The 12,902-nt window shown below is 51.7% G+C and overlaps 1 protein-coding gene across 3 annotated transcripts in view; it reads left to right on the top strand.

Moving 5' to 3' along the window:
* Positions 1-4,944: 4,944 nt before the first annotated feature.
* LOC132216194 (sialic acid-binding Ig-like lectin 5) overlaps positions 4,945-12,902 on the top strand; it is a 46,532-nt gene continuing 38,574 nt past the window's right edge. Inside the window, exons 1-2 of one of the 3 annotated variants that reach the window (XM_059665339.1) lie at positions 4,945-5,381; positions 5,461-5,844. In XM_059665339.1, the coding sequence (XP_059521322.1) occupies positions 5,345-5,381; positions 5,461-5,844 (421 nt within the window). In that variant the 5' untranslated portion in view covers positions 4,945-5,344. The remainder of the gene's footprint in view (positions 5,382-5,460; positions 5,845-12,902) is intronic. The other 2 variants (XM_059665340.1, XM_059665338.1) reach the window with 2 other exon arrangements.

Here is a 12,902-nt window from a genome sequence, read left to right as displayed (position 1 = left end):
TGGTTGACACTTGCAATCCCATGAACTGGGGGAAATGAGTGCGACTCTTGGTCACCCCTGATCCTTTAGCCTTTGGGGTCTGTCGTGGGTTGGTAGCCCCTCAGAAGATCTGTCCACAATCCTAACTCCCAGAATCTGTGAATGTGACCCTATTTGGAAAAAGGCAGAGAGGAGCTCTAAATTCAATCACCAGAGTCCTAATAAGAGACAGAGAGCCCTGACCGGTTTGGCTCAGTGGATAGAGCGTCGGCCTGCAGACTAAAAGGTCCCAGGTTCGATTCCAGTCAAGGGCATGTGCCTGGGTTGCGGGCTCATCCCCAGTAGGAGGTGTGCAGGAGGCAGCTGATCGATGTTTCTCTTTCATCGATGTTTCTAGCTCTCTATCCCTCTCCCTTCCTCTCTGTAAAAAATCAATAAAATACATATTTTTAAAAAAAGAGACAGAGAAAGAACACAGAGAAGGAAAGGGCCCCATGAAGGAGGCGGCGGAAATTGGAGTGATGCGGCCACAAGCCCAGGGATGCGGCGACCGCCAGGAATGGGAAGAGACCAGGAAGGAGCCCCCTCAAGCATGTGGCCCGCCAGCAGCGAGTTTGACATGCTTGCCCTAGAGCAGTGATGGCGAACCTTTTGAGCTCGGTGTGTCAGCATTTTGAAAAACCCTAACTTAACTCTGATGCCGTGTCACATACAGAAATTTTTTGATCTTTGCCACCATAGTAAAACAAAGACTTATATTTTTATATTTATTTTATATATTTAAATGCCATTTAACAAGAAAAATCAACCAAAAAAACGAGTTCGCGTGTCACAGGTTCGCCATCACTGCCCTAGAGTCTTATTTTTTTATTTAAATATATTTTATTGATTTTTTACAGAGAGGAAGGGAGAGAGATAGAGAGTTAGAAATATCGATGATGAGAGAAACATCGATCAGCTGCCTCCTGCACATCTCCTACTGGGGATGTGCCCGCAACCCAGGTACATGCCCTTGACCGGAATCGAACCTGGGACCTTTCAGTCTGCAGGCCAACGCTCTATCCACTGAGCCAAACCAGTTTCGGCTGCCCTAGAGTCTTCAGAAGGAGTGGCCCTGCTGACATCTTGATTTCGGGTTTCTGGCCTCCAGAACTGGGAGAGTAACTGTCATTTTAAGGGACTAACACCCACTTTTAAGTCTGCGGTAATGTTATGGCGCCCACAGGAAGCACCCCGGGCACCAGTTTCTCATGGTGAGGGTCATCTTCCTTTTAGGTAGCCCCTGGTTTTTCATTACCCTTCATCCCCTGAGTAGAATAAAGATTCTTTTAAAAATAGGCTCTGGGTTTTTGTCCACAGCCCCGCCTTCCTGTGGCTGGTTACCCTGGACACACGTAGCTGGGAGGACAGGCACCCTCGGAGCTTGAATTTAGTTTGAAGCATCCGTGACTGGTGTTGCTACCAGGCAGGAGCAGGTGGACATTTCAAGATCCAAGTTCAAGTTTGCCCGCAGCCGCCAAGGCCCTCGGGGCCAAGGGTCTTCAGTAGTACCTCCCCTTCAGGCTCCGGCATCCCCATGGACCTGGGCCTGGGCTGTCCTTGCCACCTGCTGCTCAGAAGATGACTTCCATGTTTGGGCTGTCACCTTTACATACATTAAAGTGAGATGGCTAGTTTGGACAATCTAGAATAGAAACACTTTTTTTTTTTTTTAAAGAAACAGACTCTTCAGACTTTTTATTAAAAGTATATTTTATTGATTTTTTACAGAAAGGATGGGAGAGGAATAGAGAGTTAGAAACATTGATGAGAGAGAAACATTGATCAGCTGCCTCTTGCACACCCCCTACTGGGGATGTGCCCGCAACCAAGGTACATGCCCTTGACCGGAATCGAACCTGGGACCCTTCAGTCTGCAGGCTGACGCTCTATCCACTGAGCCAAACCGATTAGGGCCTTTTTAAAAAATACATTTTTATTGATTTCAGAGAGGAAGGAAGAGGGAGAGGGAGATAGAAACATCCATGATGAGAGAGAATCATGGATTGGCTGCCTCCTGCAAGTCCCCGACTGGGGATGGATCCCACAACCCAGGCATGTGCCCTTGACCAGAATTGAACCTGGGACCTTTCAGTTCCAGGCCGACGATCTATCCACTGAGCCAAACCGGCTAGGGCTCTTCAGACTCTTTATCTCCACCTCAGTCACATGTCACATATGAAGGCTTGCCTTTTTTAGCCTGAGCTCTGCATGCCAGTCATTTACATTGTACATTACAGGCCAGTGCAGCTCAATCTTAGCAAAAATGGAGGAAGGACTAAATTAAACTTTGCTGGGCAACCCTGAGATTAGAAGCATCGAGTGGTTTTTTCCCTCCAGGATGAGGCAGAAGCAGGCACTGCAGGTCCAAGCTGTGTGGCCTTGAGCAGGTGTCTTGGCCTCTCTGAGCTCAGGTTCCTCATCTGGAAGTCAGGGACGGCTACGCTGGACCCGAGAGGCTGCAGATGTGGAGAGAAGGCACCTGGGCTGTGGAGGGGACCGGGCCTGGGGGCTAAAGCTTTCTCCATCATACTCTCTGTGAGCTAAAAAATGGCTCAGATGGGCACCCGTTATAGAGTGAGAATGCACTTAAAGGATTTTGACCAGCATTTAAAAATAGGAATACTAGAAAGAATAAAAACATGCAGGATAGGGTGGTATTTCGTGAAATTATGTTGATGTGAAATGGTTTCTGTTTGGAAGCCACGGTCGAGGGCCCCCCACCTCGACCCCCCCCAGTTCCACCCCCACCCCCACCCGCTCCCGCTGCGCACACTGGATAGCAACTCGCTTTGTCCTAAGCAAACATTTGGGGTCTCCGGGCCGCGCTGTCTTCCACTCCGCCGCCTGGTGGCGCCCGTGCTCCGCCGTGAGCGGGTCCTGCCGGGTCCTCTCTGTCCGAGGCGGTGATTGCCTGGTCGCCGGTTTACCGGGACTAGAAGTCCTGACCAGGAACATAGCCCGGGAGTAAAGCGCGGAAGGAGGACTCAGTCAAAGGGATGTGGTCACCCTGGGATCCATTCATCCCTCTTCATTCCGCAGGTTCCTTTTTAAAAAATATTAATAATATATTTTTTTATTGAATTCAGAGCGGAAAGGAGAGGGAGAGAGAGTAGAAACATCAATGATGAGAATCATTGATCAGTTGCCTCCTGCACGCCCCCTACTGGGGATCCAGCCCCCAACCCTGGCATGTGCCCTTGACCGGAATCGAACCAGGAACCCTTCAGTCCTTAGGCGGACGCTCTATCCACTGAGCCACACCAGCTTGGGCCGCAGGTGCTTTAAATGCCTCTGTGGGTCAGAGGAAGTCCCGCTCTCAGCGCTCACATCCCGGTGGGGAGGGCAGACAGGACCCCAAATCCACGACCTCTGCAGTACAGAGAGGCCTCCCCGCCCGCCTGGTCTGGGCAGGACAGATGCTGTGGAATCCCTGCGCCCGGCCCCCAGCCGGCTGTGTGACCTGGGGCAGCTGGCTTAGCCTCTCTGTGCCTGTTTCCTCTGCGATAAAATGGGAACAGCAGCACCTACTTCCTAGGGTCGTCCTGAGCACTAGATGAGTTAATAGTCACAGAGCACCTCCAAGGGCGTGGTATGTATGGATCCGGCCCTAGAGCCGCCCCAGGGCTTCCATTGGAACTTGGTGGCTTAAACCAACTCAAATGTGTTCCGTTACCCCTCTGGGGGGTTCAGGACTCCAAACTGAGCCTCATGGGGTCAGATCAAGGTGTGAGCAGGGTTGGTTCCTCCTACAGGCTCCCGGGAGGGAGAATTGTTCCTGCATTTCAGCCTATACCTTGTGGCTGAGAGAGAGAGAGAGAGAGAGAGAGAGAGAGAGAGAGAGAGAGAGAGAGAAGAGAAACATTAATCGGTTGCCTCCCATACTTGCTCTGAGCTGGTATGGAAACGAGGTATGTGCCCTGAGCTGGAATTGAACCTGCAACCAATGTGCTGTAGGGACGATGCTTCCACCAACAGAGCCATCCGGCCAGGGCTATCTATTTCCACCTGTAAAGTCCTCCCAGACAGATGTATCATTTCTTCTACTGGGGAAGTGCATAGTAGATATTTGTGATGTGCTTCTCTGAATGTTCCAGGAACATCATAAGTTTTGATGTGACCGTGACATCTTTATACCACCCTGTGTTTCGTTGGTCACTGCTATACGGATGCATTTGAGTTTTGCAATGTGATTTTGTCTCTAGAAACCTTGCTGACTCTCTTCTCAAGCCCCTACATGTGTCTGTATGTACGTGTGGATTTTCCTATATAGACACAATCCTTGATAGGAAAAGGCAGCTTCATTTTCTTTCAAATTTCATAGCTTTTACTTATTGTTCTTGCCTTGCTGGACTCGGACCCGGTGCTGCTGCGTTAGGTGTGGAGCTGGCTGAGCTCACCCCCTATCCCACCAGGGGAGCCTCCTGCATCCCTGCTGACTGTGATGTTATCCTGAAGGCCTTTGACATCCCCCCACGCTCACTGGTTCCTCCCTTGAGATTCCATCAGTCCAGGGCAGCGAGGCACACAGAAGCCCCACTATGTGCTCCCACAGCGGGAATGGAATGTCAGGGTTTGTGATGCCCGGGTTGGGACACAGATGGAGCAGAAAGGGAACACTTCCCATCCGCCTGGGTGGGGCTCAGAAAAGGGACCCAGCGATGAGGGGCCAGGAAGGTGGATTTTCATGAACTTTCAGGTGGCGGTGCTGCTGCTGTGCTGAGGTCCCGCCAAATGGGGCGTCCGTTTCCGATGGGACCTTCGAGCCAACACAAGTGTGTCCCACGTCCCCCAAAAGCCCTCAGAGCCAAGAAAGGCCTTTAACTCTCAGCTTTGCCCCTGGGCTCCACCCTCCACTGGACTTGGATCTAAAATCCTTTCTCTTTTGCCAGCACTAGTTATAAAAAAATACTAAAATGATCCTTTTCCAGAATGTTCGACAGTTCCAGCTGGAGGGCGGGTCCCCCTGAGTCCCCAGGACCAGCTCTGAGTGTGCTGGCCCCTGGGCGACCACCGTCCCCACTTACACATCCTCTGCAAGGGGGTCACTGTCCGATTCACATCTGGACACACCACTCAGCCTTTCAGGGCCTCAGTACCTTTACCTGCAGGGTTGGGGGGTGATGTAGGGTTGAGGAAGGGAGACAGGAAGATTTCTCAGGCGCTACACCCTCCAACTCCTGTGGAGGCCAAGTTCCCCTTCCAGCCTGGCCACAGTCTCTCCCCCAGGGCTTCCTGTTGGGGTGCCCTGGGCCCCACCCCAGAGCTGGGCACTTCCCTCCCTGACACAGGGTCCTGGACCCACTCTGCGCTGCCAGAGGCAGACATGGTGCCCCTGCTGCTGCTGCCCCTGCTGTCAGGGGGTGAGTGGCTGAGGGAGGGGGGCAGGGCAGGTGGGGGAGGGGCAAGGGCTGCATCTGAACCTCAGTCCCCCTCCCCCAGGGTCCCTGCAGCAGCAGCATCCAGGCTATGAGCTCCGAGTGCAGGAATCGGTGACGGTGCAGGAGGGTCTGTGTGTCCACGTGCCCTGCTCCTTCTCCTACCCGTGGAGTTGGTGGTCTTCCTCTAGTGAACTCTACACCTACTGGTACCGGGTCGGGGAAATCATGGGCTATGCTGCTCCTGTGGCCTCGAACAACCGGAATAAAACCGTGAAGACAGAGACCCAAGGCCGCTTCCTCCTCGCGGACCCCACGACCAACAACTGTTCCCTGGACATCAGAGACGCCAGGAGGAGTGACAAAGGACACTACTTCTTCCGAGTGGAGAGAGGAAATTCTGTGAGATATAATTACCTAATGAAGAAGCTGGATTTGCAGGTGACAGGTACGGCAGGGGCCCCGGAGAGGATCAGGGACATGGGACCCCGTCTTAGAGCAGGAACAGGACACTGGACACTCCCTGTCCAGGCCGTGGGCCCTGGGTGGTGGGAAGAGACACAGGGCCTGGGTGAGCTCAGCCCGAGGCAGGGCCTCTCTCAGGGTCCCGCTCTGAGTCCCCACCCCTGGAGCCCAGGCACCTGCCTCTGTCCCCTGCAGCCCTGACAGAGAAACCGCACATTCCTGTATGGGAGCCTCTGGAGTCCGGCCGCCCCACACTGCTCACCTGCAGCCTGCCAGGGGCCTGCGAAGGGGGACAACCTCTCACCTTCTCCTGGGCGGGAGCCGCTGTGGTCTCGCTGGACCCCCAGACCCTCCGCTCCTCGGTGCTCACCTTCACCCCAAGGCCCCGGGACCATAGCACCAGCCTCACCTGTCAGGTGAAACTGCAAGGATCTTCGGTGGCCACACAGAGAACCATCCTGCTCAATGTCTCCTGTGAGTGTTGGAGGGGGGGCTGGGTCCCTAGAGGTAGTGAGACTTGTGTGTGTGTGTGTGTGTGTGTGTGTGCAGGAGACTGAGCTAACCTGAGAACACCCGGGCATGGAGCTGCGTGTAGGTGGGGAGTGTTCCCACCGCCGCTCCTTGGGGTTGGGGTACTTCCATCTGAAGGGGGGCCCTGTCTTTCTTTCCCAGATGCCCCTCAGAACCTCACCATAGGCGTCTCCTTCAGAAAGACCACAGGTAGGAAGGAACCCCTCCTCTCTGGGCTGGGACCTGCCCCGGGCCCTGGTGGGGCAGAGGGGGGAGCAGGAGTTTGAATGGGATGAGACATGGGAAGGGCAAGGATGAAAGTCATCACCCCAGTCCCTCACCTCTGGTGGGTGGGTGCCTGCATCTGTGTTCGACTCATCTCTCTCTCTCTCTCTCTCTCTCTCTCTCTCTCTCTCTCTCTCTCCCCCCACCCCCATAACCATTCTCCCCAAAGCCTTTAAGAATCTGCAAACCACATCCCTTTCCATCCTGGAGGGAGAGGCCCTGAGGCTGCGCTGTGAGGCTGACAGCAACCCCCCTGCCGAGCTGAGCTGGTTCCAGGGGTCCCCAGGCCTGAACGCCACCCCCCTCTCCAGCACCGCGATCCTGGAGCTGCCTCGCGTGGGGCCTGCACAGGAAGGAGAATTCACCTGCCAAGCCCGGCACCCACTGGGCTCCCACAGCGTCTCTCTCAACCTCTCTCTGGGCTGTGAGTGGGGAGACCCCAGGGTGCAGGACAGCTGGGTTCTGGAGAGATTTGAGGCACCGCTGACCCTTCTCCTCGCTCCCCACAGACCCCCCGGAGCTGCTGGGACCCTCCTGCTCCTGGGAGGACCAGGGTCTGCACTGCAGCTGCTCCTCCTGGGCCCAGCCGGCCCCCTCCCTGCGCTGGTGGTTGGGGGCAGGGCTGCTGGAGGGGAACCATGGCAACGCATCCCACGTGGTCAGCTCCATCTCAGAGGGGCCCTGGACCAACAGCTCCTTGAGCCTCAAGGAGGGGCTCAGTGAGGAACTCAGACTCAGCTGCGAGGCTGGGAATATGCACGGGGCCCAGAGCGCCTCTGTCCTGCTGCTGCCAGGTCAGGGCCTGCTGAGGGCAGAGGGCACGGAGAAAGGAGTGGGTCAGAGAGAAGGTGGAGCTGGGGGTGGGGGCTGCGTGGGGACAGGAGTGATTGCTAGGACAGGCCCTGCATCTCCTGCCTGAACAGAACCGACAGCGGGTTCTGGGAGGAAGTGGGAAGAAGAGAGACAGTCCTGGGAGTGGGTGGTGTCACCTGAGCTGGTGCTGGAGGAACAAGCCCTGAGCCCCTCCAGCCCTCAGCACCAGGGCTCCTGGAGCTGTCCCACGTGGGGCTGGAGGCAGAGGGGAGTTCACCTGCCGGGCTCAGCACCCGCTGGGCTCCCAGTACGTCTCCTTCAGCCTCTCTGTGCAGAGTGAGGTGCAGGACAGGTGTGGGGCGGCCGCCAGGTCAGGTGTTGGGCTGTGGGTGGACTGAAACCTGGACAACACGTCACCCTTCTCCCGCGTCCCCAGGCAGCCCTCCCTGCAGATGTGTGACCGAGGAGCAGCAGGGCTCCTGGCCCCTGGTCCTCACCCTGATCAGAGGGGCCCTCATGGGGGCTGGCTTCCTCCTCACCTACGTCCTCACCTGGCTCTACTACACCAGGTGAGCAGGCCTGTCTCTCCCGGGGAAGGTCAGGGATTGGCCCTGAGGTCCAGGTGGGGCCGAGCTGCCTGGCTCTGCCTGGAGTTAGAGCCAAAGCAGCCGAGTGTGTGAGCTGACACCTGTGTGGGTCCCGCAGGTGTGGAGGCCCCTGGAGCCGGAGGCAGAGCACCTGATGGATCCTCCCTTCCTCCCAGGATGGGACTGAGATGTGGACACCAGGCTAGAGGGACCATCCTGGGTCACCTTCTCCCTGGAAGCTCTTTTTTAAAATTTTTATTAAATCTTTATTGTTCAGATTATTACAATTGTTCCTCTTTTTTCCCCCTATAGCTTCCCTCCACTCGGTTTCCCCCCCCCTCTGCACCCCCCCTGCACTGTCCTCATCCATAGGTGCACGATTTTTGTTCAGTCTCATCCCACCCCCCCACCCCTTCCCCCCGCCCCTGCAGTCCACTCCCTTTCTATGCCCTTGATTCTATTATAATCACCAGTTCATTCTGTTCATTCGATTATTTATTCACTTGATTCTTAGATTCACTTGTTGATAGATGCGTATTTGTTATTCATAATTTGTATCTTTACCTTTTTCTTCTTTTTCCTCTTCTTAAAGGATACCTTTCAGCATTTCATATAATCCTGGTTTGGTGGTGATGAACTCCTTTAGCTTTTCCTTATCTGTGAAGCTCTTTATCTGACCTTCAATTTTGAATGATAGCTTTGCTGGGTAAAGTAATCTTGGTTGTAGGTTCTTGGCATTAATCACTTTGAATATTTCTCGCCACTCCCTTCTGGCCTGCATAGTTTCTGTTGAGGTATCAGCTGACAGTCGTATGGGTTCTCCCTTGTAGATAATTTACTGTCTTTCTCTTGCTGCTTTTAAGATTCTCTCTGTGTCTTTTGCTCTTGGCATTTTAATTATGATGTGTCTTGGTGTGGTCCTCTTTGGGTTTCTTTTGTTTGGGGTTCTCTGTGCTTCCTGGACTTGTAAGTCTATTTCTTTCACCAGATAGGGGAATTTTTCTGTCATTATTTTTTCAAATAGGTTTTCAATATCTTGCTCTCTCTCTTCTTCTGGAACCCCTATAATTCAGATGTTGATACACTTGAAGTTGTCCCAGAAGCTCCTTACACTATCTTCATATTTTTGGATTCTTTTTTCTTTTTGTTTTTTCAGTTGGGTGTTTTTTTCTTCTTCGTATTTCAAATCTTTGACTTGATTCTTGTGATCCTCTAGTCTGCTGTTGGAACTCTGTATAATCTTATTTCAGTCAGTGTATGCTTAATTTCTAGTTGGTCCTTTTTCATAACCTCGAGGGTCTCACTAGATTTATGGAGGGTATCACTAAATTTATTGACGGTTTCTAGATAATGCTTGAAAAACCTTATAACCATGGTTTTGAACTCTATATCCAGTAGTTTGTTTTCCTCCATTTCTGTCATTTGTGACCTGTTTTTTTTTGTCTCTGCATTTTTTATGCTTCCCTGTGTTGGTAGAGTGGCTTTGTGTGCTAGGTGTCCTATACAGCCCAGTGGCTCAGCCTCCCCAATTACCTGAGGTGGACACTCTTGGTGCACCCCTTTGTGGGCTTTGTGCACAGTCTTGTTGTAGTTAAGCCTTGATTGTTGTAGGTATCACTGGGAGGAATTAACCTCCAGGCAAATTGGCTGTGAGAATCAGCTGTGTCTACAGTGGGAGAACTTCTGTGCTGGAGACACCCCTAGGGGCAAGACTTGCTTCAGTGGGGCTTTGGTGCTCTCTGAGTCTGCCCCCTGAGTGTGTCCCTTATGGATCTGAGGAGTTGTAATCTGGATGGTCCCACTCTGACCACTGGGTACACTGGCTTTTGGATCTCTAAGGAAGTGCTAATTTAGTCTCTGCCTGAGGCTACCCAGCAGGAGCTACAGAGAGATCTGCAGATTCCTCTTCTTTGTTTGGGGTTTGTAGGTGCCCAGATGAGGCCCAGCTGTGAAGCAATGCAATCTGCTGTGGGGCCTTGGGCCTTCTTTTGGAAGTTCTGGGTCTCTCTGACCCAGCTGCAGTTTGTTAGGTAATTTTAGATTGCAAAGGGCCAGGATATTCATACGCAAAAGCCTCTGCGCACTGCTGGGATGGAGCAAGGTCTCAGGGAATCAACAGGGTGGAGCAAACAGTTATGGCAGATCCTCAGCCCTGCCCTAAGAGCCCCCGGGCCTCAGTGTCTCGGTAATCGCTGCAAGCATCTCTGAGAGAAAGCTGATGTCGAGTTCCCACCGATGCCAGACAGTCCAATTTCTCCCCGTATGAGTCTGGGTCCCTAGTGATTCACGAGGAACTGGAGTTCAGAGCAGTTGGGGGCTGGTGCCTCCCTCCCGTTTGAAAAAGACTACCACGTCTTCAGTTGCCAGCCCTTTCCACGTGCTCCTCGTACCTCTACACTGTACTTCCGCACCTCCTCTGAGTCTCAGTGTGCTTTTCTCTTTCCCTCTAGTTGTAGAATTTCCACTCAGCCAGCCTTCCTGTGGTTCTGGGTGATGTCCGTTTTGTCTCTTAGTTGTATTTTTGAAGTGGTTGTGCGAGGCAGAAATTTCCGGTGTTTACCTATGCCATCATCTTGGTTTCTCTCCCTCCCTGGAAGCTCTTGACTCACCTGCCTCCAATGTGCCCCTGGGGTTTCAGTCTGTGGAAGTGACTGAGTGATGCCAAGGGGAGTCAGTGCCATGGAGAGAAGACTTTTCCTCCTTTCACCTCCTGAGAGGAGGGGCCGCTGTGCCCGGGAAGCCCCAGATATCCTCAGGAAGCAGATGCAGGTGCAGGGCCGCCTAGCGAAGGCCTTGATTGTGTTCCCATGGGAAACGCAGGCAGGGCAGGGTGAGCCGTTCAGGACCAGCTGGTGTGTGTCAGTCTGGGGGATGGGCCTGTGGGCGTGGTCTCTATGTGTCTGGTCCCAGGTCCTGGGTGATTTGGGGCAGGTGAGGAGGCTGGGAATATGGGCTCAGGATGGGTTGGTTTGCATCTGAAATTCATTGCTGACTCTGAGAATGGGCCAGCCTTCGGAGGCCCTGTGTCTCCTTGGCTTCCAATCTGTTTAATGGCTCAAAACATCCTAAGATACAGAAATAAACAATAATACACACCCACTGACTGCCCCATTCTTCCTGCCTGTGCTTCTCCCATTTGACTTGTTCCCTTTCCCCCCTCTTTCTTTCTCTCTGTTGGTTCTGCCCACTCATCCCCCCATCCCCTGCTCTTCTCTCTCCATTCTCAGGCCCAGAGAGGGACTGAAGGTGGCACCTTATCCTCCCCTTGCCCAGGAGTTACCTGGTCACCACCTGAGCTTCTGGTCTCCCATCTGTAGGTGCTGATACACAGTAGAATTGGAGCAGCTCTCCTCTCCCTGTGCATAGACGCCAACCTCAGAATTATTGTTATAAAACATCCCAGCATTTAATCATAAATGAGAACATTTCTGTGATATCACATGACCATTGATTTTACTATTTAGTGTTGGTTGGAGTTTCTTGAGTACAGTTATATCTGGATCTCCTCTTTTTGTTGTTGCTGTTGTTGAACCTGTGTCAAGTAAGGGATTTTTATTCCTTGTAATTATTCTTAAATTGGTATTTATATCTCTTCTTATTTTTTAAAATATTTTTGTTGATTTCTGAGAGGAAGTTGGAGGGAGAGAGGGCGATTGAAATATCAACGAGGAGAGAGTCATTGATCGCCTGTTTCCTCCATGTCCCCTAGTGGGGAGGAAGCCTGTCACCCAGGCAGGTGCCCTGACCGGGGAGTCGAACCCTGACCTCTTGGTTCATAGATTGATGCTCACCCCCTCAGCCACACTGGCTGGACTATATGCATTCTTGAATAATAAAAAATTTCCACATTTAAGACACATCCACCTATACTCTCACCATTTTGTATTGTTATTGCATATAGCTTACAGCTATAAATTTGATAAACGTTTGAGAACATTAATAATTACTTAGATGTAAACAATTATTTTATTTCCAGATTAATTGAGATATTTTTGATATAGAATGCATGCAAGTTTAAGGTGTGCAATGCACATATTTGATGCACCTACATGGTGAAGTGATTACCACAATAAGGTTCATCAACACTTCCGTCCTCTCATGTAATTACCATTATTATGGTTATAACACTGATGATGTGTAACCATAACACCTTTCAGGTGTATAACAAAATACTGTTAATTGTACTTGCCATGTTGTCCAGTACATCCCCCGGAATTGTTCCTCTTGTAGCTGAAAGTTACCCTTGACCAACATCTCCCCATTTCCCCATGCCCAGCCACTGCATCACCGTTCTCCTCTCTTTCTGTAAATTCAGCGTCTTTAGGTTCCACCGTGAGAACCCACTGCAGGAAAACAATGACTATTTTGAAAAATACCCCTCACAGTTGTTCCTCTCGTGCAGTTCTGGGTTTCCATCACAGTTCATTTTCCTCTGTGCAAAAATGTACTAAAGACCTAAATATAACATCCACAAGGATAAACTCTTAGAGGGAAACACAGAGGGAAATCCCAGCACATTGGGTTTTGCAATGATTTCCTGCATATTTACATCGAAAGCGCAGACAAGGGAAGCAAACAGAGACAAGTGGGACAGAGGACACTCTCTCCATACTCCTGACTCCAGGATGGGAGAGAAGCTGTATCTGTTAAGGAGTTAATATCCAGCATGTATTACAAACTCACACAAGACAACATAAGAAACCCAAATAACACAATTGAAGAATGGGCTAAACCTTGACTAGACATTTCTCCAAAGATGATGTCCAAATGGCCAACAAAGTCATGAGAAGAGACTCAACATCAGCAATCCTACAGAATCATAAAAGAACTCCTTAGGCCTGTGGGA

This window comes from Myotis daubentonii, chromosome 15 (assembly GCF_963259705.1).
Source record: "Myotis daubentonii chromosome 15, mMyoDau2.1, whole genome shotgun sequence".
Taxonomy (NCBI): Eukaryota; Metazoa; Chordata; class Mammalia; order Chiroptera; family Vespertilionidae; genus Myotis; species Myotis daubentonii.
This window is presented reverse-complemented; position numbering and strand designations above follow the sequence as displayed.